This window comes from Pagrus pagrus (genome assembly GCF_965226575.1).
Source record: "Pagrus pagrus genome assembly, chromosome: 6".
In the NCBI taxonomy this organism is placed as follows: domain Eukaryota; kingdom Metazoa; phylum Chordata; class Actinopteri; order Spariformes; family Sparidae; genus Pagrus; species Pagrus pagrus.
The window spans coordinates 10,181,159-10,209,024 of record NC_140190.1 but is presented as its reverse complement, the minus strand read 5'-3'; the positions used below and the strand labels follow the sequence as shown (position 1 = coordinate 10,209,024).

The 27,866-nt window shown below is 42.9% G+C and overlaps 1 protein-coding gene across 2 annotated transcripts; it reads right to left on the bottom strand.

Moving 5' to 3' along the window:
* Positions 1-942: 942 nt before the first annotated feature.
* Positions 943-27,866, bottom strand: LOC311258657 (importin-13-like). 2 transcript variants are annotated; one of them, XM_084355144.1, is made up of 23 exons: positions 27,761-27,866; positions 27,239-27,325; positions 21,497-21,622; positions 21,048-21,404; positions 19,486-19,739; positions 15,377-15,517; positions 14,534-14,675; positions 13,769-13,935; positions 13,377-13,497; positions 12,948-13,095; positions 12,650-12,831; positions 11,940-11,966; positions 11,601-11,735; positions 9,995-10,147; positions 9,466-9,546; positions 9,215-9,352; positions 8,447-8,543; positions 6,462-6,514; positions 4,117-4,183; positions 3,907-3,965; positions 3,706-3,795; positions 3,369-3,550; positions 943-3,104 (listed from the first exon to the last, which is right to left on the bottom strand). In XM_084355144.1, exons 2-23 carry the CDS (start codon positions 27,305-27,307, stop codon positions 3,008-3,010), a joined length of 2,886 nt encoding a protein of 961 aa, XP_084211270.1. In that variant the 5' UTR covers positions 27,308-27,325; positions 27,761-27,866; the 3' UTR covers positions 943-3,007. The 2 variants fall into 2 exon arrangements, with proteins under 2 accessions (XP_084211270.1, XP_084211271.1); XM_084355145.1 differs by lacking the exons at positions 943-3,104; positions 3,369-3,550; positions 3,706-3,795; positions 6,462-6,514.

Genomic DNA, 27,866 nt, shown 5'->3' with positions numbered 1-27,866 from the left:
ATGTACAAATTGTAAGTATTTAAAGGTTGATTTCAGTGTTTTTAGAGTCAGTCTACAGTATGTACATTTGGCTTTATGGCCAATTAAATAAAGGATGTGGTGTTTGTCCACCAGAAGTTTATTCCTGCCAACATGGAGAGCTTTTAAAGGTGCACTATTTAGACATTTTAATCAGGAGAGATTTTTATTTCATGCCTAAACAAACTAAATGAATAAACTCTCTTCTTTTTAAAGAACAACACAATTTCATACTGTTTTACTTTGTTTATATTTGGCGGACCCTGCCACCCTTTCGAGCTTCAGAGTTCTGGGGACCTTATCTTCCTCTGAGAACAGCTTGTTCATTCAGTTGTGGGGAAAAAATATTAATATTTGCATTATTACCTCACTAATATTGTTAATATTAAAATTCTCAGTTTGAAATCCTTCTCCAAAACTACATAGTGTCCATTTAAACAGGATTAAGTACTTCATGACAGAAAATAAAATGGTACAGCCTTATTTTACATGTATTTTCCCAGGAAGTGCTCTTGAAAGTACAATGTTGTATTTGGTACATTTAATAAAATATACAGACAATATTTTGAGCAGCTAATGGGATAAAAACAAAAGAAACATTTAATCAATTCATTTTATAGAGGTGTTTTGGTTTCTTGGCGTTTTTGGACTGAATATTGAATTTCACATTTATTAAACAAGTACTGACTCCAGATTTACAAATGTTCTCAATAAACTGACTGGATATGGCTAAATCTAAAAATTAAAAACAGTAGTAAAAGCTTTTTTTCTCACGTTTCTACTTTAACTGTATCTATACTTGTACTTGTGTCAATTGTTTGATATTTTCTACAAAAAAAAGTATTGCTGGATGTGCAGACAGTGTGCGTTTGATTGAAGTGTTGAAGGAACAAAATGACGCCCACGCACAGACGAGTCAGGAGCTGCAGTCTTAGATATATTTAATAAATTAAAGCCAAGGTACAAAAAAAACAATGTACATTTCATACCTCCCTCCCTCCCCTCCTCCACCTACTACTCTTTCTATGAACTGATACCAACATCGTTTTATTTTCCCACAATTACAGACCGAGGATCAGTGTTGAACGTCCAACCATTCACCGCTCATCAGATCAGACCCGGCAGAGGCAGGACAGCTCACTCAGAGAGCTGACTCCTGCCTCGGCTCTTGGTCTAAATCACATCTTTCTGCAGTGTCTTTGTCCCCTGAACCCCGAATACCCCCCCCCCCCCCCGACAAAACACATACATGCTACATGTCTGCAGGCACCTCGGATAAGACAGAAGGATTAGACTGAGATAAAGTTCATCAGAGACCACAAAGTACATTTCGATGCTGAGTGCTAATAGATGTCGACCAGTCCTGCTGATTCACTAGACAGTGTTATTTTTACAGCCGTCACATCACTTCACCAATAATGTCTCTGGCATAATGGATGAGCACAGCGGATAACTTTCTCAGAGATCTTATGTTTTGTTACTGAACTCTCTAATCCTTCTGGGTCCTCTCCAAGGCAGTGACCAGATGGATGAAAAAGATTCGGGAGGCTCGTTCACAAGCATTGTTAGGAGCAGTAGTTTGAAACAGATAAGATAGAGTCTAGTCAATGATTACCACTGGCTGGTCATTCCAGATGAGGTTAAATAGATGAGTGTGATTGCCAGTGAGCAGCAGAGGTGAAATACTGGACATGCCTGGTCAGTCTTTAGGAAATGGAGCAGTCTGAATGAGTTTGGTGTGAAGAAATGGATTTGTTAAAAAGATAGGGGGATGTAAAGGATGTGTACTGTAGGTCCAATATAAGTGCACTGAACAAGTGGAAAAAGATACATCTGTGCACACACAGCCTCTCATACATACAGGTATGAACACACGCATACACTCAAATACACAGAAGTGTTCAGCAATAACTGTTAATATGCACAACTTGATTAATATTTTTGCACGATTACAGTGACTAAGCAGTCCGTCGTCAGGATTATTCATCCCTCCAAACTCTCGGTTCCCTTCTCGCTTTCCCTCTCGTGCCTCTTTCTCACTGCCAGCTACTATAATTCCTTTTCCTGCTTCAGCCTTTACTTTAGGCAGTCCTGCTTTACCTAAGGGACCGATGCATAAAGACCACTCCCTACAACCCGAGGAGACTGCAGTATGACTAGGTGGGACTGTATGTACATGAGGTATAGCCCTGTACACAGAGGGCTGGGCAAGAGAGCAAACTGTTTTTTAGTCCAGTTATGTGGGTTTCTTTCTCCACTCATACCCCCAAAAGGCATATATAACAAAAAAGGACGATTTCACAAAAACATTTCATGATAATTTGGCAAATGCAGAGATCACAGGGGCATGAGTGGGAGTACATATAATCGCATTAATGTCATTTTTCCTGCAGAATCCCCTCCTGACTGACATTGGTCCTTCTCTCTTCCCATTAGCAGCAGCAGGACTGACAACCACCATCTTTCTATATGTGTTTACATATACATTTATATAATTACTTTGATTCATTTTTTTGAAAAATAATGTCAAGTAGCTACGTACGATACCACTACCATTTCATATGGATGCTAATCACCAGGAAACAGCCTAGGAACCACGGGAAGATCTAGAAAGGCAGAACAAGACAGAGATAGAAGGCGGCATGAGGCAGCATGCTGGGAGTGCTGCTCGAAGCTCTTCTAAAGAAAAGACCTTTAATTTAGAGGAGAGAAGAGGGAGCGAGAAACAATCGATCTCAGAACAGATAAGATAAATCAGAGCAGAGAGGGCAGCCTCCCTTAAAGCCACCGGGGGATTTCGTGTGTGTCCATTAATCCGATGGCAGGTCTGTGCTGGAATAGTTTCATGTCTTGTCCTGCGGCGGGGCGGGTTATCGTTACAATCATTTCATGATATTCTTCACTGACAGGGTTTGTGATAACTGTGGCATCCAGCTGTTTTGCGCTGAGGGCAGAGGTCACGGTTAGGTGAGAGTTCAAGGGTAGAGTTTCAGTATTCAGCGGCGTACTCTGTACCGTGGAGCCCTCTGCAGAGTAGTGTGAACTCCTTCACTATGTCCTTCACCCTCCTCTTGTTCACTCGTTCTCTGCAGGACAGGGGAGGCAGAGGACAAGTAGATACAATTATAGTAGCAGAAATATTTGTAGGGTTCCCACGGCTTCTTAAACATCAAATGTAATGTTCAAAATTAATCATCAAACAAAGCATAGATTGATGGGTAATCAAAAAAATCTTTCAGTGCCTTGATTATTTCATAGACCTGTGGGAACCCGGGAGAATGAAAGTAAAAGATCCTGTGTCCATCTGACCAACCGGGCGAGATTCATTAGCCAGGAAACAGCAGTGTTACCTAAGTATCTGATGTGAGAAGTTGTCTTTCTGTTCCGTTGTGACCCGCGATGACGGGAAGCCGGGCGGCTGCAGCGCCTCCTTCAACCACACAGCGAGCAGAGAAAAGCAGTGCTTGTTCAGACTGAAAAGCACTTCTGCAAACTGGTCCATCAGGCTGCGAGTTGCCCCGCCCCCGATGCCCTGGAGAGAGCCGGGAGAGAAATTTGACAAGAGGGAGTTAATTACTACAAGAAAGGAAGAAAAATTTGATGTGCCATAACACAGCAAAGTGTTCAGTGGGATGATGAAATGTTTCTGTGGCGTGATGTGCAACCGTGTAATGCGTGTCTTCTCACCTCCAGCACGGCCTGGATCAACAGCTTCCCGTCCTCCTGCACCACTCTTGCCACCGGAGGCACATCTGAGCAGTGGGGCAACAGCTCAGTCTACGGCACAAACGCAGACGATCAGCACACTTAAAGCCAAATGACTCATGTGTAAAAATGCATATTGTTGCAAGGTTTCAAGTTCGTGTGCGTGTGTGTGTGTGCGCTCACAAAGAACAAGCACGTTGACTTGACTGTCGGAGCCTCAGGAAATTTGAGCGACAGAACTCCTAGAAGTGGGAGAGCGCGTCAGAAACATAAATAAACTACTGGGGGATGGTGTCAAACACTGACAGTTTGTACTTTGTACTGACAGGCACATATTGCACAGGAACTGCAGCAAAACACCCAGAACAGTGTGTCGGTTTGTGTGTTACTCACCACAGTGGAACACTGCTTTCACGTCAAGACTCTCAGACAAGAACAAATCGGGCTTCCGTTTGAGGGCCTAAGAGGCAGATAAAGGCATTAAACAGAGCATGTTTCTGTCGGCCTGACCCAATCGGTGCTGCTTCACCACATTCCACTGTATAAAATACTGCTATCAACACTACCCGCTCAGCCTGGTAGCCGGATCTGACAGCAACACAGGATTGAGAACAGATCTGCCTACCAGGCTATAGCGCTCTCTCCATCGGTTTACGAAAAACTATATCCAAACTCATACAGTGATCCTCCAATGCAGAACTCAGCAGGTATAACAAACAAATTGCAAAAACTCAAACTTTGAAATCATTGGAAACTTAAGTCAAAACTAAAGGCAATGATGGTTTTGTTTCTGGAAATCTATTCTACTTGAAACATTACTTTTCCTTGTTTTTGGTTGACTGGACTGAATATGCAACAGAAGTGTGTAAGTAATTAACATGTGCAGATAAAGAGAAATACAACTCATCTCGTAATAATGAACTCATTCAGGATGGAGGAGAGAGGGAGAGAGGGAGAGGGAGAGAGATGGAGGTCAGATCTATCCAAAGATAGAAAACAAAGGAAGAAGAATGAAGACGGAAGACAAAAATATAAAACAGAAGAGCCATCAGCCAATTTTTTCGGAACTGATTAATATTAGTTGAATATTAATTCATTTGGGCTTTGATTGGCTCTGGGCTGGAATGACTTCAGAGGAGGACTGGGCTCAGAGACTAACCAGTCACCTGGGACCACAACGCTGATACTGACGCTGTTACATCACCTTCCCAAGAGCGCCGCATCAACTGAAATATTTCATCTAAGGCGCTGAGCGTGCTGATGTTTTTCCCAAAGAGTGAATTTGCCCTGATGTTGACTTAATAGAAAAAAAGGGGAAAAGATTTTGTCAAAACGTAAGTGCCTAAAATGGTGGATTTTATGCATAATACCGTATGCCCACACATGTGTGCTTATTTTTCTGTTTTCTAGGCAGCCTGTTGAGCCATAAATCAATATGATTACTCATAGAAGGATCTGTAACACGTTATTTGAAGGATTGTGCTCAAGACTGACATGACGCCTGCCTGTATGAAGCAGTCTTTATTTATGAAGTTGTTTTCTTGCTGGATTTGGCTCCTGGCACCCCGGGGCTGACTCGGCTAATAACGGCTCCTGCCATTTTCCTATTTTTTTCCAACTTTTTAGCTTTCGTCTTCTACCATACTTATTATAACAACATTTTAGTAGTAACTTCTCCATTTACTATTTGTAAATGTAAATACATATATAATTGTCACACGTAGTTTAAGTTTTATAGTTTAACCTACCTACTCGTATTACTTTACTATTATTCAAATTCATTCTATTGTGTGATATTTTTATTCTAGTAGGAGCCACTGTTTCCTCTTGGGATCAATAAAATATTCATAAGTGTTACCAATGGATTGCATGTTCCACTGTGAGTCATGAGAATTTCCTGACATCCTATTTTCACAAAATCTTTCCAAAACAAATTAAAAGTAAAAAAAAATTGCAACATCATCTAGAAAAAAAGAAAACTATTTTTGTTAGCTACTGAGGGGATTTTGGAAATATAAGGTCTTTCCCTAACTGTAACAGTATGTTTGCAGAGTATTGTTGTAGTATTGTCCTATCGCTACAGTGTGATTTTTTTGCGATCTCTAATGAATTCACTGAATACATTGTGAATATTACAAGTAAAAATGATAAACATACAAGATAAGGATGCGGGGGCGTCTGCAGGTATTTGACACTCACATTTAATGTTTTAAGACCAGTTCAATTTTAACCACATTTAAGACTGATTTGTGGACAAAACCTTATCATTTTTCTTTTACGAGCAACTCAGGTAATTATAAAGGCAAGTTTAATATACAGGACCTCATAGATTCAAATGTAGGACTATTAACTTAAGACTTTTAAAGGTTTAATAATTCTAAAGTTCAATTTAAGAGCTGCAAACAGGGATGCTTTGGATACTTTTATGAGGATATCAGACTGTTTTAAGTGGTTTCTGCTGGTAAAATGCAAACTCTGAATGAGGTCTGCACTTTGTGTGGCGAGGTGACTGTTAGAATCAAAAGCATTTGAGGAGAGACGGACGTCTCTCCTTCAAACATTCCTCTCACGTGTCATTCCACTGCCTCGCCTATGTGATGGGACACCTTAGGGCCCAATAACAAAGAACAGAGAGAGGTAGAGAGGGAGAAGAGGACAGAGAAACAGGGAGAAATTAGAAAGAGAGAGAAAGAGAGAGAGAAACCCAAAGTGAATGAAATAAGAAACCAAAAACACACCTGAGCTTGGAGTTGCATAAATGAATCAACAATATCAGGATGATCCCTGGGTCCTAAAATATAATAAAGATGAAACTTAAGAAATCATAAGAGAATAAGAATAATATACAAACAGCAACTGAATAGATTCAACAGTCATGTGGAAATAAAAGAGAACTCAAAAATATTTCATTGAAATAATTCACACGTGAGTAAGGAACGAAGGGGAGAAGGAGGGAGGGGCGGGGCATATGAAGCTTTGGCAGAGTCTTGGAAGAACAGACCAACCAAAAACAAAAAACAGGCAGAAGACAAAGACATGGGTCTGTTTGGAGAGAAAAAAAGAAAGAAGTAACGAGAGAAAAAGAACAAACCTAAAAAAACAAAAGTGAGTTTGGAGTGGGAACCCAGGAGGCACCTCTGTTACTGTTACAGTTTGGAGGAAAAGGGGCACCAGACCTGAATGAACCCCCTTTTTCTCACCTCCATCCCACGAGGCACCACAGACATCAATGTGATCAAACAACAGCAACACATTTCCTGTCGGACTGAAGCAAGTGCCTCAGAGGAGGAGGTTTCTGTAAGGGGTCCATTCAGAGCTGGTCAATAAGATCCCCTTTGCTTCAAAGGTGAACCCATAGCCGTCAGTATGAATCACACTCAAAGATCAGGATAGGTTCTGATATCACAGCCTCCCATACGCTGGACACAGACTACAGGACATTATGACAGATTGCAAATGATGCACAATTACAGACACGTTTCCTGTAGGAGCTTCTGGACTGAAAAATCCACAACGAGATTCCTGACTTTCAAACATGATTTCTCCGATGGCTTAAGATTGATGTTGGAAGGACTCCAACAGCAAACTTGTAATGAAACAGAACAAACGTCTGTAGTAAGCGCCCAGCTTTAGCTGTTCCCAGACTCCAAACAAGTTTCTTGCTCAATATCCCCCCCTCCAGCCCTCAATCCACACACACAACCCCTGGAGAGAATACAGGGCTTATTCAGAGGGCTGTGATGGAGAGCCCAACTCTAATCCAAGCACAGCAGTGGCTGCAGCTGTATTGAGCTGGCCCGCCCTGCTATGTTATGTGTCAGCCGACTGAATAAGCTAGTGGTCTCTGTGCTGTGACTGTATCCTGTACTGATACTGTCTACTGAAAGGCACCTGCTCAGAAAAGAAAGAGTTTAGAGGCAGCAGGAGAGGCAGCCATTACTTAACCAGTCAAAGCAGGAAAGGAGGAGTGGAAAAAGGGGACAACACAAAGGGAAGGGGAGCGGCAGACGGAGCTGGTACAAGTACTCTAACCCAAGTGTGGTGGATAAAAGTACATCATCTCATTCATGTCCATCTCATGTTCAGTGAAAATCTGAATCTTAGTCTGGCCGCACGGTAACGCACATAAAGACATTTCTGATCAACTTTGAACATTTACAAAAAAAAGTAATTTTCATGCAGCCCAAACACTGAAGTGAACAGTAAAGTCAAATAAATTAATTTAAAAAGATGAAATAAGCAAACACTGGGCTGATAAATATAGAAAACATTGCCATGTGTTGATTGCATAAGTTAAAAGCAAACCATAACAGTCTTAAAATCATTTAGTGAATGACAAGTGGAAATGGAAGTCTGCATTAATAAAATGATCATTTGAGACTTTGTGATCATTTTGTTGGTCCACTTGCATTAATGAGAGCAAACATTTAAAGTTCAAATGAGGCACAGAGTCAAATGACCTCTGACCTTTCATCATACTGCTATTTGGGGCCCCGAGGCTCAGCAGTTTTATTGACTTGAGATGCAAGAGAACATGAGTCTTTACGTATAGTTGCAGTCGAAAAAATGGGAACATATCACCATAATCTACATAACATTTTCATTAATAAGTCCTTTTCTTTCATTTTTACCTTTAAATCAAACATGATCAGAAACATTCGAAGGTCTAACACTGATTTAAACACACACATATTCACAGTCCCGCCCCTGCTGGACCCCCTACCTTGCTGGAAGATGGACAGTGTTACCGAGGTAACCAGTTCAAACAGAGCCTTGATGGGTGGGAAGTGGTCCGTCTCGCTGGCAAAGATATGCACCATCTGAAACAGCAGACACTCACTTTGTTTATTTGCACACAAGAATTCAGGTTATTGGAAGGAAAACCATTGAATGTCTTCACTCCAGAAACCTGATTATTGTAAAAAATGTGATTACATACAGATATTTACTATCTGATCTCTCCCCTACCCCTAACTATATTTTTGAAACGAAAACTATTTTTTTGTACTAGTAGCATATGAAACTGCACAATGCCGAGTTATTTTTTTGTTGTTGTAGCACTTGGAGTGATGGCGCAGTGAGAAAACAAGCTTTGTAGTGAGAGCATTTTTTTTTCTTAATGTGCAAATGTGTGTGAATTTTACAAATAACCTCCTCTTCAGCTGTGGAAACAGACTCTTTATTGGCGTTTTTATTTGTGCATTTTCATTTTCAGTTCCAGTTGACATCTTTTGTTTACATGAGATTTTAAAAAAACTCGGTCACCACAGAAATATGAAAATATCCAGAATACGATGGTGCGCGTAACCACACTCAATGTCACTATCACTAAATGCTTATAACTAAAGACAGTTAGAGATCCTTATTGTGATTAGACTATGCTAAATTGCTGTTCCTTATTATATTGATCGATAACCCATCTCTCTGCATGTAACCACAGAGAATACTAATCTGCATTCATGTGTGTATGAACACAAGTATGAGCGTGTACCTGTCGTGTGAGGTCCAGAGCGGAGGCCTGGGGAATTGTACTGTACATCTGCCCAAGCATCTCACTGAGCTGAGACACCATGGGAGCAAAGTCATGGAGCAGAGTCTTCACCGACTTCTCAAAGATGGCGCACACAGCCTGAGGAACAACACGAGATCAGCTATATGGACAGGTCACCATATCTGATTATGTGGATTGATTTGATAGAAAGCAGAGGCCTGGCAGTTTGTGGGCGCATGGCAGTGACTCACCTCTACAACCTGCGAGTCGTTGAGCCACTTACTGAGAACAGTCTGTATGAGAGCAAACACTTGTTGCAAAACCACCACCACCTGAAAAACACCATCACTTCATTAAATAAAGGAATAAATAGAGAGTGATACACAAGCAGCAGCATTAGATCAGCATTCACACATGGGTGCATGCCTATCAGCAGAATCACTAATGACTATGGTTGACTGACAGGGCAAAAACTTCCCGTTGGCCACGCGTTGGGGGGTGAGGAGCTCATATTGCTGTGAGCACCATGTGCCCTGCTGCGTTTCACAACAACCAAACTGAAGTGTACTTGAATACAAAACCTTTAAATAGAACATGACGTAGGTTTATACTGGTTAGTATCTATCATGCATAGATGGAGCCCACTGCTGATAGTCATTCATCTAATCATCCAACCTCACTGATGACTAGATGTGTGTGTGTGTGTGTGTGTGTGTGTGTGTGTGTGTGTGTGTGTGTGTGGTTGTGTGTGTGTGTGTGTGTGTGTGTGCGGTGGCTGACCGGGTTTGGTCCAGGTGGAGGTGGAGCTGTTTTGACAGGTGGTGCTGAGCCATCCGCTGACTCATCGTCCTGCTTGCTGATGTCGAGCGTGGTGAAGAGGTTGGACAGCAGCCCCAAGATGTGGATGATTGCCAATTTATTGGAGGGATTAGGCTGAAAGGAGAAAAAGGGAAGAAGAAACAGATCATTTTATTTGCTACAACACCACTGTCCATCTGGCTCATTCAGTGCATAGTGCCCACCTTAAAAAAATAACTGCTAACATGTTTAAGAGAACAAATGGATCATCTGAGCCAGGCAAGGGGCATCTGTCATTATCATTTACAGAAAAATAGAATAGAGTAAGTAAAACTAATATTTATCATTTAATTACAGATATTTAATCTTACTTCTTGTTAAAAAAAACAAGTAAAACACAAATCAATAGGCTGGTATATCAGCACGGTGACAGAAAGAAGGTAATGGCTCATTCTCATACTACTTTTCTCACTGTACACACACACGAACGCACACCCCTCCCCCAGGTAAAATCATTAATTAAGGATTTCACAGGCTGTGTTTAATAACTGCTCTGTCTCCATGGTGACGCAATGGAGCCAAAAGACTGCAAAGAGGAGCCACACCTCTCATCTCTCCTTCTACATCCAGCTCCTCTCACAATATTGATGCTCCTACTGTACAACAGTCGTCTGACAGCATGAACCGTGTGTGTTTACTGTGCACATGATGCTTGAAGTCAAATCAGAATGACTTCATCGGTGTCAGCAGTCAGCCCGGTCAAATATCTCAGTCATTCACCCCTGATGTAATGTAACCCGAAGGTCTCCCCACTAGGTGCCACTATTTGTCCTGCTCCAGACGCAGCCCCTGATTTTCTAGTCTGATGTAATGCCGATAGATCACAGAGCTAGACAGAAAACAATAAGAGAGAGGAAGTCGTGGGGAGGATAGATGAGACGGTGTGTGACTGTGTGTGAGTGTGTGTGTGTGTGTGTGTTGTGTGAAGGGTGGGGGGGTGAGACAGGTTCAGAGACAGACACTGAGAGAGAAATGAAAAGCTTCATCTATGCTGACATCTCTGTACACCCCACCCAAGGTCTTTACTGATTGTAGAAGAAGGGATCAGGAAAAAAATTGACTTCAACCCACATCCAGTAAATATCAAACTGGGTATTTTTAGATAATAGCAGCTCCACGTTTGCACCGTGCAGCATGATAGTCTGAAACTCCAAGCTCGATTGAACCTGACATTTAAACAGGGGAAAGAATTTTTGTGCATGCACATGTAAAAGCATGACCTACTGTAACTGTGCCTCTGTCGGCGCTTTTATATTTTCTCAGTTTGTCTTTTCTCTTGCTGTGGTGTGTGCGTGTGTGTGTTCGCATCAGCGAGAGAAAGTGTGTATGTGCTACTTCCATGTGAGTCACTAGCCCATGGTGCAGGGTCAAATCCAATCTGGTCCCGCAGAGAAATGTTCCACTGCAGTGACACCACACAGACACAAGGCCTGTTCCTATTGGCCAGAGTCCAACTGTGTCTGCTCCATCTTTGTGTGTGCGTGTGTTTGTGTGTGTACTGACTGAACATGTTGGTCTGTGTACGCACCGTCTCATCTGCTAGCTTCTCCAGTTGCTGAATGTAGGGGGTGATGAGAGAGTGAAGGTTTCTTAAGATGTCTTCCACAGGGAGAGCGGAGAGCAGGAAGCCGAGAGCCTGCATCAGCCACATACACTGACTCGTCTGCAAGAAAGGATGGTCGCAGTTTCAGCATCAGTGCAAACAAACAGTGAGTTTTAAATCTAAGAGTTTTATAAACAAAACATTTCATGTCATCTTTAGTCTGCAGGCTCCAAACACGTTATGCAATTCCTTCATAGCGTTCCTTATTTAAATGTCACTTCTGAACCGAGTGCGAACACAAAAAGAGAAAGAACACACACTGACCTTGTGGATCTGCTTTATGAGCACCTCCTGCAGAGAGAAAAAAGAAAGTCAGATTGAAGGGTCTATTCTTTTGAAAACACAACCAAACATACCCAAATTAGACATAAACAGTAACAACAGCCCACTGAGGTGATTTCAAAGAGTAAATTGTATTTCTGGACAGCAGGAACATCTTGATTATTACTGGCCCTCATATTTGATCAGCTGGTTGGAAAAAGCTAGAGCATGTTACAAAAAAGGCATGTCATGAAGCTTTCATTGAATCAAACTATTCTTTCAATCATTCTTTTTCAGAGATTTGTTTGGCAGGAAGGTTTTACTTGGGACAGATTTGAGAAACTGATCTTTGTAACTAACTGAATTTCTATTGTTTCTTGTTTACTGTTAAATCCCTGAAAGATGTTATTTTTAGTGAATATTATTTGAACCTGTCTGACCCTAACCTGCAAAATGCCACCAGGATAAAGTCAAACTGTTGTTGCAAAAACCTATTTAATTTGACAATTCAAATGACACTTGTTAGGGCATGGTCGGTTGATCTTTACAAAACCAGATGCGAGAGTCTAACAACAGCATAACTATCAGTACCGAAATAACATCTTATATCAAAAATTGAATAAAACTGTGATGTTAAAATCAGAAAATCAAATCAAAGAATGATTTTGGTGAATCGTGACACCCCTTAAAGAGGTTTACATGTTTACACGTACCTGAGAGACAGCTACTATGTTGGTCGCGTAGGGTGGCAGGTCATATTTGCACTCCCTACAAATTTTCTTCAGCGTAGAGACAGAAGAAACAGAGAGGTCTGGGTTCCCCAGAGCCTGAAGCACCAAGGGCAAGACACTGCTGAGCATCACCGGGTGGTCTGCCAACCATTCAGCCAAAGCACCTGGTGGGAGATTTACAGTTCAGACACTGAGTGAGAGACAGTATGAGCATTACTGGACCTGTGCTGTCTTTAAATTTGTTTGTTCTTTTATGTCGTGTGCTGAAATTTTGTCTCACCTATGGTGAACATCACTGTGTCTGCTAGCTGGACGTTGTTGATGCTGATTCTGGGTATGAGTCCTATCAGGCCTGGGATGACGTCAGAGTAATTCACATCTATCGTCTCTGCTATGGACTGGAAGCCATAAAGTAAGGCCTCTGTGTGCTGGTGGAGGAGAGTTAGTTAAATTAAAATGAGTTTAAATCATGTAAATTTACATAATAGCTTTTTTCTCTAGCTTTATTTTGATTTGAGAGTAGACTTCATGCAAGCTAACACAAGTATAATGATATGAAAAATAGGAAAGGAAGAAGAACCGGTCTTGAAAAGCTGGTTTATTAAATCTAGTATGACACATTTCCAGTACTGGCTTCTGTGCAACACTCAAACAGAAACAGAAAATATTTCAAATTTTCTCTTTGCTCGTCCGTGCATGTCTCACCCACCTGCCATGATGTGGGCTGCTCTGCATTAGTCAACAGTCTTCCTAGTTTATCATACAGGTTACTCAGCAGCTCTGCTCCCAGCATCTCATACACGTACATGAGCGTGTCTGAGATATCCACCCTGAAGGACAGACATGCACAAACAGACAGTTTAGGGGCACACAAGCTTGAGACCGTATCCGTTAATCTATTTGCCAGACAGGTTTTGCCCTCTCAGCTGCCAGTCCAGTGAGAGTCTATTAGAGAAAAACACTTACATGCTGACCAATGATTCTGTCAGCGGGTAATTTCTGAGACACTTTGACCGTCACTGAAACAGTTGCACGCAGCAGTGCGCAGAAACAATAGGCATGTATAATACAGAGACAGGCTCAGGCGTACAAAACACAAACCTGTAGATCCTGAATTGTTCTTTCTCATCACAGGACCAGGATGCGTACTCCTGGTCGGTAGGGAACTGGGCTTTGTGTAGCAAAACATCCACCAGCTGGAAATACACTGGCCTGTAGACTTGTAGATACACTGCCTGCTTGTCCGACTCAAACGACATTATTTCATCCTGAGGACAGAGAACGGAGAAATAAAAAATAATGATGGGTCTGGAAAATGAAATCATTTATGCTCTTTACAAAATAAGAGCATCTGTTATGCTTCAAGCAGGCTATGAACTCAAGTAAATTCAATCTCATAGTTTTAAGCATTCTTAAATCACAGAGAAAACTACCCCGCTATCAATTATCAAAATTAAACTACACATGTCCTACAAACCAAGAAATCTGTTATGTTGTTAAGCAAATGTTTTCAGACTCACTGTCACATTTTATTATTTTGAAAACTGCAGACAAAGAGCAGTGACACCCCAGAGAGTAGCACATTAATTCAATTCAATTCAATTCAATTCAAGGGGGTGAAGGGAGATGTTTTTCTACAGTCTATCTTAAGATGACCGTTTCCAGCAAGTGCCTATAGAGCCTTGCCAAGCTATAATGAGCACAGCTTATTTTGTGGACTGATTTTATGTCACTGGAGAAGACGAGGCTCGAGAAAAATCACGAAAGTTGGAAAGTATACAGTATCTTATTTTGTCAAACTACCAAAACATTACTGCAACACTACGTTACAGGACGGGATAGCGTCAGATTTCCAACATTGCTTACTTGTAGTGTGTACCAGAAGGTGAGTGTGAGTGAGCTGGTGGTCTCATTGACCGGGTAGTGGCCGGGGATCCCTGTACAAAACATGATCATGTTGACTAAAGCCAGGAAGCTCTGCCAGTGATCCACTTGCTCCAACAGAGTCCTAGACACAGAGGTGGGTGGAAGGGAAGAGAAAGAGAGAGACAGAAAAAAAAAGGTGTAATTTGGCAGTTGTCCAGTACAGTTAGTTCATGGGGAAAATAGCATATTTCGCTCTCCTACCCCTTTTCCACCAACAGGGTTATGAGACTGGTTATGTTCCAGTGCGCACACACCAATTTTAAACTGTTGGGAACATCAGAATTGCAAACCAAAGTGGGTGTGTCATTCTACAGGACGTTGTGCATTGTGCAACACCCTCCGTTGAAGACACATTTTTTATTACAATGGTTCCACTTCAAACGGGTGGAAATGCAGGCTAGGTAGCACTAAGGCTGCAAGAATCTTGAAGGGAACCAAAGCTATTCTGGTGGAAAATGGGTCTCTATGTGCTATTCAATCAGTAGATGCAGCAAAATAAAAAAATCCAACATAGAGACTTCACAGTGAGACATTGGACTGACTATTGCGCAACTGGTTTAAGGGCAAATTAATGCTATGAAGCCTGTTTCTCTTATATAGTCAGCTATTTTGTGAAAAAACACTGTTTATATGTGTTGCTTTCAAATAATTACAGTACTCAGTCATGTATGGTAATCATTTAAGCCAAGGCCAAGAAAATGTACGGTGAAGTTTTTTATTATCTGAATCGAGGGTCTGAGGACAGAGGGGGTTGTATGCTGTACAGATTGCAAAAAAACACACCTAGAGTGGTTTTCTCCCAGTGTCACGGCGATCCGGCAGATGCCATGGCAGGTCTCCATGTCTCCATTCTGAACAGCCTCTCTGAGCTGCTCCTGGAGGGCCAGCACTTGAGGAACCAGTTTCAGCAAAGTGTTCACATATCTACAACCCATGGACAGACAAACGCAGATGGAAAAAAAACAGTTAGGAGTCCGGTTCATTAAAAGGAAACAAGGTAAAAACCAACACAATGCTGTACAAGTGAGAAGAGCATCACATGGAAAGCTGGGGAGCCTCCACTGGTGACTATAACACTGACTCACAGCGCTCACAGCGAGGTTGATATATTTATTGCTCCTTCTCAAGACAAGTGTTTATTTCACATCAAATCAGAGTTCAAGTCAGTCCAACCTCTGATCCAGCACACCCACCCTAAAAAACCCACACATCTACCAGGGAACCAGAAAATCTATTCAAAGCTCCTGCTCAGAGCTGCACCACTGCCGTCAGTTATTATTCTGTCTTCTTCCTGCTGTCTCAGCCATATATAAATCCCTCACTCTAAAACACACGCATGTGCTGCTCACACAAACACACACACAAACTTACATAGACACATGAGTACACACACGCTCAAACACACCCTGCAACACAGGCTCAGATCTGGTCATGTGACCACATCAGACAACATCCTCCTGTCAACCTTAATGACAGCAAGAGAAGGGGTGACATTTGGAGATGAAGGGCATGCGTGTGTGTGTGCGTGTGCCTGAATGTCACTGAGGAGATTATGTGCATGTGTGAATGCTATAAATGTAAACCATATTATGTGTGTGTCAGTCCCAGTGGGGTTCTGTGGTATGCAGGAGGTGCTTCATCTTTCATGAGGACATCAATAAGGAGGACATGGGTCCAGATCCATGAATATTCAACAATGACACAGCAAGGTTGAGTGAAAAGAACAAAAAAGACACAAATGAACCTGAAAAGCTACTGTAACTCACTGTGTTTCCAGGTAGATCTAATGTAGGGCTGCAACCAAATATTGTTTACATTATTCTTGAATCTGTCAGTTATTTTTTCAGCTAATCATCTAAAAGTTTAAAGGTCCAGTGTGTGTGATTTAGGGGGATCTATTGGCAGCAATCAAATATAATACTTATTACTTACTAATTATGTTTTCATTAGTGTATAATCACAGAAACTAAGAATTGTTGTTTTTGTAATAGAATGAGCTTTTAAAGTCTATAGAGAGAGCGGGTCCTCGTCCCTTGAGTCCGCCATATTGCATTGGCATTAGATATGTGGAAATTGCTCGATTAGAAGATGCATCGCGATGCGGACGTGGACGATTTTGCATCAATGCAGAGACAGAGCATAATCGAGAGTCTGCAGCTTATGTTGATTGTTGATAGTCCGGCCTCAGCTGGACGGTAACATTACGTCACGACTTTGCTACCATGCTTTGAATTGTGTGCGGACATTCGGCTATTGTTACTTATGTTGGATGTATGTCGGAGGGAGGCAGATCAGCCAAGATCTGAGGAGGCGCTGTCAACTTTGCCGTCCAACTCTGAGAGAAGTGTGTGCATCACAGTGAATAAATGCCTTATCTTAAAGCTGCCATGTGAAAACACTATTATTGTAGATTACAACAAACGTGTAAGGCACTGCAGATGGACAAATGTGTTGTTTTTGTAATGTTAATGTTTTGAAAAAGATGTAGCTTTTATTTTGTAGACTGCTATAGTCTGATAATTGGAAGGACTTGCTGAATAAAAGGGGAATTTAGATGATGAAAAAGTAGCCATGTGCAGTAATATAGATTATAAAGGATGCCATACACTGAGATACATCTAGAATCATTTTGTATTCAACGTGAGGCCAGTGAAGATTCACACCTCTAATTGGCAAGTTTCTACAGTAACCCAGGATGAGCAAACACTGGCTCTAGAGGACCTTTCAAATATTTTGTGTTTTTAGAGGCCATCATGGAGGAGGGTGAAACGAGGGGTGTACAGTTGGATGCCATCTGCAAAGACACCGCTAGACACCACTAAATCCTACACACTGGACCTTTAAGCCATAGACTGCCCCAATAAATAGTGAAAACTTGTCCAACCACCAATAAAAAAACTCTATATCTACTTAATTTACAGTGCCAAGAAAATTGTTTGATTTATAAAACTGTTGTCGCAAAATATTCTGTCCATTGAATAATCCGTTAATCTACTCATTTTCAGCATTTCCCCTACAGAGCCGTGCCCAAACACAAGTGGCCACTGGCTCGACAAAATGTCTGTGATATGAATCCTCTGCTCTGCACGTCTTACCACAGTCCTGAAAAGCATTTATAATTCTAATTTCCCTCAGGCCCCCTTACAGGCTGAGGAACCCAATCTATGGCCCTGCGATATGAAGCAAAGTCCCCTACTCAGCAGCCCACACTGACTCAGCCTTCTCTGGAGAAGGCTCCGCCCTGCTGAGATGTGATGAGTATGAACCTGGCCTCCATCCCATAGGCCCGTACCTGTGTTTATATTGGCCTACATCCTCTGTGTTTGGCTGCCTGAGTAACCCTATGAGAGCAGTGCCGAGACCGACTGCAATTTACTCTGAGTGAGTGACCGTGAGTGTGTGTGTGTGTTTGTGTGTGTGTCAGACAGCACTCATGCACTCAGAAGATCATTCATTTTTAACAAGGTGCTTTGCAAATGCAGGTCATGCACTCTTAGCTCAAAAAAAGAGGACTTGGTGTGTATGTGGCACGATTAAAAAGACAGAATGGATTTGTATGTGTGTTTCCCCATTTCTCTCATAAGGGATGACACTCTGGAGACTCCCCCGAGACTGTCTACTGCAGCCTCCTCTCCCCTAACTCATACTCGCCTGTCCTCTCCTCTTCTGCTCCCTGCCCTGCTGTTGTACACTTTCTGCCTCCTTCCTGACTCCCCGTTTATTCTCTCCCTCTCCATCCACCACCACCACCACCTCCCCCTTCCCCTCCCCCTCCATCCCCCCACCTCTGATCCCCTCTGCAATTACCGCAACACTCTGAGACAGGGGAAATGGGTTGCCTGGCAACAGGATGCAGCTGGACCAATAGCATCCCCCCAAATGAGTTGACTGTAATGTGTTTAAACAGAGGGAGAGAACAAGAGACAGGGAGGAGGGCTTAGCACTGATGGCGAGAGAAGGGAAAGGGGAAAGGAAGAGCACAAAGAAACAGAGGCAGACTGGGAGAAAGGGTAAAACTGATAAACAGACAGTAGTATCTACAGATGGATAAAAGGTGGGCTATGAATTCCTTGAGAGGATGGGAGGAAAAAACCTTTGATTCACATATTTTTTTTTTTTTTTAGACACAGACACACAAACTAATTATAGGTAGTAAACCTATAAATCACACAATAAAAAGAAAGAGCACAAAAGAGGAGAAAACCAGAAGAATCTCATCCCTAACATACTCTATCCTAGCCCAGCAACACTTGGCGAGGCTGTTCTACCTGTAACTGCCATTAATCGTCTCCCCCACCATCTGCTCGGCACAATGTGAGTGTGTTTAAACTGACTTGTCAGTGGCAACTGCACAGTTCTGAGACCCTCTTGTGTGAGAAGCAGTGCAGAGGTATGGAGGATTAAGTCTCTTATCCCTGCACACTTTCACACCTTCCCCTGCCCTCCTCCTCCCGTACTTCTCTTTGCATCGTCCCGTCACCCCCACCCTCTCCCTCCCTCCCTCTCTCTCTCTCTAGGGGAGGGGTAATGGGTGGCTGCCATGTCTGAATCAACCAGGGCATGATGACATCTCTACCCAGCACTGTAACCATAGCAACGCCAGCCAACCGAGAAATGCCGCTCTCCTCCCCCTGGCTGTCAACTTGCCCGGTATCAATCCCTCCCTCCTTCCCTCCATCCTTCCCTGATGCCCTTCCAGTGCCCACCCTGTCTGTTTCCTGCCCTCAGCTAATGTATCTTTCTATTATTCTCTCACTTTCCCCCCTCCCACCTCTATTTTTGCTTTTTATAATGTCTCCAGTCAAACCCATGACAAGCGATCATCCCATTAAGTTCTATCATTGTTAGTTTTTTTCAAACTTCTCTGGGGGTTGTCACACATTTGTACACACCTTTGGGAGTCGGGCTGTGAGATGGCGTTGACTATTGCCTCCACCGCTGTGTCGAAGAGCTCGGGGTCAGGCAGGGCACTGAAGCAGTCGTGCACCAGGCCTTCGCTCTCGCTGAGGGGCACATCTAGCAGCACCCAGGATGACAGGCAGCGCAGCACGCGAGCTTTTACCGCCCCGGGGCTGTCCGTTCTCCGCAGCAGTTGCTGCAGTAGTGGACACACTGACCCCCACTCCCTGCCCAAGGCTCCCCGTACCTACAGGGAGGAGGATAATGAGGGTTAGACTGCTAGTGTAACACTCATGTGTGGTATGCTCCTTTGATTAATGAGCAGTGTTAGGCAAGTTACTAGTTACTATCATTTAAAAGCAATAAGTCACTTTACAATATTAGTGCCTGTGGAGAGTAATGCGTTACTATTTACGCTATTTTAGCATTTCGTTCACCAAAGTAACTGCAGAGGTATGACTACGCTCCATAAAATGGAATAGGGATATAGTGTTTTTGCCTTCAGCTGCATTAACAAACAACTAGAAAAAGACGCCTCTCACTGCAAAGCTGTGTGACCTGTCAGTCCGACTGGGTCCAAAAGCAGTCTGTGAGGTGGGACTTTGCACCGTAACACATTAATATATCTTGGCTCCCCTGTAACACGTCTTACCACCCATACACTGTTAGAAAGGAAAAATGATTGGCTACAGTCATGGGTGGCTTGTTCTACCATGGCAGCAAAGATAAATGAAAGAGCCGATTGGCCTGCCGAACTGGGACCGCTTGTGATACTCCAGGGGTGAAAACTGAACAGAAAATGGTGAGGACACGTTCATGTTGCAGGCAACAACATAACAAAAACAAACATAATGACCAACACCAGGTCGGAGGAAAAGAAAATATGTCTCCTGCAGAAAAAGAAAAAGAAACAATGGACTTCACAGGACAATATTCACAACTTGGATTCATTTTATGAAAAGCATTTTTGATTCTTTTCATCAGTGGGCTCTTACCGATTAAAGAAAAGTTAATTATGGAGGAAAGAACAAAAATAAGGACTTAATGACCGCTTCAAAGGTAGGGGGTCACTACTTTTCAGGTCTCTTTTGCTTTCCATGCCAGCGAATCTGAATAAATTATTCTTGTTAATAATTCTTATTCCTATGGTCCATGTTGACATAAGTCAAAACATTTAATTTGATGTAATTTTAAGCCACTTTAAACAAGCTTAAACAGATTATGTTGGGTCTAACTGGGTTGAAAAATTTCTTGTTTTTGGTTTTTGGCAGCTGTATAATCATTTTGCCAGAATAAAATAGTCTAATATGAGTATAAGTATGGTTTAGATCACATATCTGGAAATTAATAAAGAATAAATAAAAAGACCAAGAATGTGACAAAGCATTCACTGCCAGCTTTAACTACTTGATAATTTGTCAATTAGCACATTTCAGTCAGATCTTAAAAAGCATAGAGCTTCATACCTACTGATGAACACATTAACCAAAAAGAAAAACCTGTGAATATACAACAGGTGGCCATCACCACCTGCCGAGGTGGGAGGAGGACATACCTGTCCTTTTCGGTACTGCGGCAGGCGGCTGGTCTGGAACTCTTCAGGCAGGACGGTCAGCAGCTCCAGCAAGGCCAGGCAGCGTGCCCGCCCATCCACCCCTCCCCCCTCCTCCTGGAACACCCGCACCATCTCTGACACTGCGCCGGGCCAGGCCTCAGGCATTGTGTTGAGCGCCAGAGAGGCAAGGGCCACACACAGTCGAGTGAGCACCATCTTGGAGCCGGAGGAGAAGCAGGCAATCTGGGAGAACAGCTGGGTCTTCAGAGACTCGTACTGGTCTGTGGGGATGTCTGACCAGTAGCGAGAGATCTTAGTGTGAAGGGCGCTAGCACCAAAGTACTGGATCTCTGGGACCTGTGAGAGACGATAAGATGGTTGCAAGTGCGTATCAGAAAAATGTTTTCTCAGTGTGTGTGTGTGTCCATGTGAGTGTGTGTACACTGTACCTTATCTGGGCTCAGTAGGGCCCAGCAGAACTGCCAGGCCTGAGGCGAGACCTGAGCCTGCATTAGCCATTTCTGTGCCAGATTCTTGTTTTCTATATTGGGGTCATAGTACAGCTGGTGGAGGGCCTAGAAAGATAAAAGTAGGAGAAGAAAAATGGAAAAAAGTCAGAAGAATCCATACAGTCTTTGGATGGTTGAATGCTGATGGGATAAATGCAGTCATTTGAGCTCTTGTTTAGACAAAAAAGTTGGTTACCATGAGAAAAGCGCATCTTTTATTACTCGCAAACAACAGTTTACGGTTTACCTCGAAAACCCAAATGACGGAGAAAGCAATGACCTGAAAACAGCACTCTCTGAAGAACAGCTCTGAGTAATTTGAGTACTTGAGTGCAGCAAGAACAAGAAGGAGGCAAGCCAAAGAGAAAGGAGATAAAGGATGAGTGTGAGCTAGGGAAATAAAAGAAGGGAAAAGGGGAGCATTAATTAAAGCGACACCTCTAATCCTGGCAGTGCCAGAAAAGAGGTTTAGGCACTACTCTGCAAAAATGCCCGTTTTCTCTCTTTCTCTCTGTAAAACACACAAATACACACACACACACACACACACACACACACACACACACACAGACACAAACCACACAAACACACACATGTACATGCTCACTGAACTAAAACTGCTGGCAGCCAGCACTAAGTGTCTGACAAGCAACACAGGAAAAAACTCTATTCAGCGAGCTTCTGATCCTTGTCTTTACCCCTGCAGCCTGCTCACATCAATTCCTCCACCAGCAGACATTCTCTCCTCTTTCTCTCTTCTCGTTTCTTTCTCTCTGTTCGCCTGCAGTTTCCATCCCATTTCATTACATCCCTCAGCTCTCTGTCTTCATCTCAGCCTTCTTCTAAAATCCACATTTCTCCTCGTTACCTCATCAGAGACGTTTAGGCTGCCAAGTAAGGGAGGAAGAATAATACTGTACAGAAACCACTATGGGTCACAGAGTACGATGAAGAAAATTGCAGCTGGAGAGAAACATCAATACAGAGTCAATGCCTACTGGAAACACAGAGTCTCAGGTGGTGCTCTCTCCCCGTCTGCCATCCTGCAACGCAATTATCTGTCTCTGCTTACTGTACGGGACTCTGAACACGGCTGGCTGGGTGTTAATGAGCTGACTGTTTGCAGAGAGTCAGGTGGCATTTGTACATGTATGTGTGAGAGAGACAGCTATAGGTGCAGGTGCAAGATGTGCAGCAGGTAGTGTATGTACAGTCTGCTAGTGGCTTTGAGTTTTTCTTAGTTGGAAGGTCTCTGTTCTCCACTTACATCTACCTGAAATCTAAAACCACTGCATCTACAATAACAGGCTATGTGGCATTTTTTCTTTAAATTGGAAAGTTTGATATAGACTGCATGACAAAGCTGCTGAAAAATGAATGTGTTATTGTGGCAAGGTCTTCCTGTAATCAAAGCTGTGATATCTGAGTTCAAAGTAGCTACGGATCATTACGGCAGACCGCTGTGTGATAGCAGACCGCTCCTTATCAAATCCCACACAGCGCTGTGTCTGAGCGCGTCTGTCCCTTCCCGGGTTTATTATCAAAGCACAAGACACAAAACAGTCTGTTCATTTTGCTGCTTTAATCTCCTCCCAAAACACCGCCGCCCGTCTTCTCCTAGAAATCAAGGCCGGCATGCAGCAGTTATCTCGACTAACTACCTGTAATTGTCCATTATTAATTGAATGTTAAAACAAAAAGCATGTCGATCCCTAGAAACCGTAGGACTTATTTGCAGGTGTGGCAACTTCTGCATCTGAAGCAACTAATTGCATCTACAGATGGTGGCAGCCTGCCTGAACCACCTGGCTTCACCTGAGGATGGCGTGCTCTTGGCAGACACTGTCAAAGGTCATTAGCCTCCTCTACAGTCACTCTCCAACGGGAGGAGGAAGGGAAGATGGACGCAAGTGAAAAAACATGGCTCAGTCAGACAGATTCACCATCTGCTCTCACACATAACTGTGGATTTACTGTAGCTGATATACACTGGTATAGGAGAACAACCATAGTGTGGCTCCTGAGCCGTACAACAATAACTTGTACAATACAATATATGAAATTGTAGCACATGAATGAGGCAGGAGCAGTTATCTGTAAAAGATTACCTCTATCATTAAAATGATTAGCAAGTGAAAGGTAGAAGATGTACAAAGAGAAGCAGAAAAGAGGCAGCCTGTAGGATGTTTTTGTAATCTCTGCTTGACCACATGCTTATGAGCCATGAGCGAGTGCACACACACACACATTTTGGACATGTCCCTGCACACTGTGTTCACACACAGCAGGTAATAGCACCTCTCTGCCACAGGTTCGGTGTGTTTTCGAGCCATCTGTCCACTAGAGCGTCACACTCAAAGTCATTGCAGTGATGGGAGGGCAGTGCTGGTGCTGTGCTGCAGAAGGCATCATCACACCGCTGACCTGACATGCCACTGCGCTATAATTGTGAAAACCAAAGACACGCAGAGGAATGGTGATTAATGAGGGAACAAAGAAGAATAGTTTGTGTGCAAGTGTGCGCGGGTGGTTGTTGACAGCACGGAGCCAAGACAGAAATTAAGAATACCACGTTGCCAATAGTGATAAAATCTCAGCACATGGACAGCAAACAAACCCTTGCACCAAGTGTCTCAACACGCAAACCTCATTTAAATAAACTATTTCCTTTTCCACCACATAATAATGAAGACTGATGACCTCATGGATATATGGTACCATCTCTGAGCCTGCTAAAACTTAGAAAGAGAAAAGAAGAAAGAAATGCTTGCACTAGGACATGTGCGTATCATGTAACATACAAGACACACATTTCACCTTGAGTCCATATATATATGTCTGTCAATAGCTGAGTGGTCATAGTCATCACGATCCCTCTTTTCCTCCTGAAATAGCCTCTCCGGCCACCACAAAACTACGCATCATTTCTCAGTGTCAAATTCCCCGGCTACATTGTGTAATATGTTAGTTGGCAGGCTGAATCATCTCCTCAGCTTTTAAATGCCGTAAAAATATTAATTCAAAAAAGAAATAATTAAAAAACGCACTTGTCGTCACATACATCTTATCCTGACTTTATTTTCCAAAAGGCAGAGGTGCAGCACAAGCCAAGAGCCTGAGAGCAATACACTACTGAACAGACCTCAACAGCCACGCTGACCCAGTACTGTGCTCTGCCGCTTTCTGGTGTTACAGTAGTTGTTTGTCTCGGGGCAGAAATACACAATGACGAAATCCTAATAGCACGCTGTTTCACGGCAAAATATAGAGCTCTGGATTTCCTCTAAAATCCACTTGCTTTTGGACAGTGATTCTAGATGAGGCTAATTATAGTCGAGCGGAAATGTAAGGCAGTATATGTAACCATTCATTGTACACACAGAGATACTGACAATGTAGTACTTTGTTTCACAGACCCCCAGATTGGACAAAGAGCTTTCTATTGGAGACATACAAATGCTGGGCCAGGAACCATCATCTCCACCACCATGTATACAACCAGCAGCATCCCACTGTACAACAGGGACAATTCTGCAGTGCTGCTCATTTTTATTTCACTCGTTCAGCGACTGGTTTCGCTCTCATCATCTTATGGGAAGCGCAATTTGACCTTCTTTTGATGAGCTGCTGGTGCACTTACAGGTGCCTGCTGCTGTGACTGGCAGAGAGGAAAATAAAATTACTGGTAAAAGCAACATCTCAGGTTTTTCTAAACGTATTAAGCTGACGCTCTGACACAAATAATAAAAAGATGAATTTTAGGGGTAAACACGGATTGTAAAGAAACCTCTTGTCTCCCTCTCAGTCCAGGGAATACACAGCATTGTGCAAGTACAAATATGCAATCGTAGACAAATTATCTACAATTAATAAAAATATGAGAGAAAAAATATCTCGCTCAAATAGTCTAAATATACTTTCTAAATATAGCTGAGTCTTAGAAGAACAATATCTCATCTGTTTTGAAAAGCAACTGTTGTGTTGTTACAAGAAGGCTCACAGCCTTCATGGGAAATGATACTTCAGATGTTGTTTGTCTTGTTTCATCAGCTAATGAGATTACTGATGGTGCTGTAATACTCGGAGAAGGCTGACTTCTTTAACAAGATCTGAAAGTGATTTTGATACTGTACAAACCAACAACAAATAAAGAAATTTACAGAAAATATCATGTCCTTTTCTTCTGTTTGCCAGTGTTTTAAAAGAGGACAAGCAGCTCAGTTTGAAGGTCAGGGATCAGTGCGTTAAACATATAGTGCAATGGCATCATATGTGACGTAACCGAACACTAATTAATTCAAAATTGTTTACTGAATTCACTACACTGACATTTAACCACTGGAAGCGTCTCCTTCTCCAGATAATCAACTGAATCACTGACTGCTGAATGTATATCTGACATGTGGCTCGGATTATTTTCTCATGAATGTCAAGCACTATTTTTGCTCGCTTGAGGTATTTTGGCAAGCAAGGCTTTACTTCAATTATAGATGAGACATTTAAATACCTGAAATAAATATCAGTTCACTAAAAAAAATTCCCTAATACATCACAAGAAATCATTTATGACGCATAAATAATACATTTACTTAGGTATACATAAGTGTTTTACAGAGTGGAGTGTTTTCTCCGACTTAAGCTAATGTACACAATGACGTGGAATATTTAACATTCCCTTCATGCATTGGCCATCGAAATATTATTATAGACCACCACTTTCTTCACCTGTAGCCATGACACATGGACACATGAACAAATGAACAAGGAGCTTGTCCACAGGGAGACGGGAGCTTGCTCACTGTTTGTCATTCTCCTTCCTCTTTTATTACACCACCAGAAGGCACAGTATCAGGCTGAGCCATTTTCCCCCCACAGGAATGTGCTTCCCTCCTTCAAACCTGCCTCTAATCATTTCTGTCGCATCGCCAACCTCCTCTCACCCCCTCCTCTTTCTCTACTGGCACTGTCACAGACATCGACCCTGGCTGTCCCACCCCTCTCTCACCCCCTCCCTCCCCTCATCCCTCAGTCCATCTCATCACATCGACTCTGCTCTTCCACAGGAGCACCTTTCCCTCTCTCTCCATCCTCCCCATTGTCTCCCCCACCCATCCCCTCAGCGTCGGAGTCAGTGGCCACCCAGCAGGGAGATTCATCACAGCAACCTCGCAGCAACAGTCAACACTGCCAAGCGCGCGCGCCACACACGCACACGCACGCAGACACACACACACACACACACACACACACACACACACACACACACACACACACACACATGCTCTCAAGCGGATCCAATCCAACAAGAGAAAAACAAGACCCAGACAAGCATTTTACAATGAGAGAGATGGCAAAGGATTGGCGGGCTACAACCTGTTATGCTCCCATCTGATCGTTATTTCCGACCATTAGCCAATTAGCCATTCAGTCAAGAATGATTTAAAGATGCAGTCAGATAAAATCAATTTCTATATGCAAACCCAGCGTCATCATCATCTGTCCAGATTAAATCAGCACTCTGAAATTTGCTATATTATGTGTCTGCAAGGCAGATAAAGCGCTTCTGCTTTCCCTCTCAAGCTGACTCATTTAAAACATGACCACTTGTCTTTAGTCAACAAAGCCCAGGTCCTGTGTAGGCTGATGGGTTGCTGACACGGACTGATTGGTGTCAAAACTCACCTTCTCTACGTTTTCCACCGTGAAGTCCAGGGCGTCCGGTGTGGCTACTATCCTCCCCGGCGTCTCCATATCTCCGCTGACACGGAGCTGTCAAACGATCAAAGAGGAGCAACACATTCAGCAGCTGACAGTCACCGTTAAACTCCTCTTTAAAGACAGTATCGTTTCAAAATCATGTCCACAGTGGCGATCGGAATAAGTAAGCTAGCTAAACGCGATCACAAATTTGGACATAAAGATGACACGAGAGGCTAACCGGCAAGCTAACGTTAGCTCAATGAACTTACCAGGCTAGCTGACGCTAACCCATTCTATAGACAAATACTATAGCAACGGCTAGCGCCGCTATGCTAACGCCAAACTAGCTAACATAGCAATGCATGTAACTTGACGCTACACTCGTGCCAAATGCAACCAAGCGAGGCGGCTATACTATCGTTTTAAGAGTGTGGAAGCATTATCAAAACATTGCCGTCTCCGTAAATAATCTCTCGGCCGTCTAGAGGAGCAATATTTTCACACCTTTCTGTCCTGCGACGGTATGAGACGATGCTGGCAGCTCCCTGCCGCTTTTCTGCCTCTGCTCCGTCACCGGGAGCTTTTTTGCTACATTCACGCACTGTGGGAA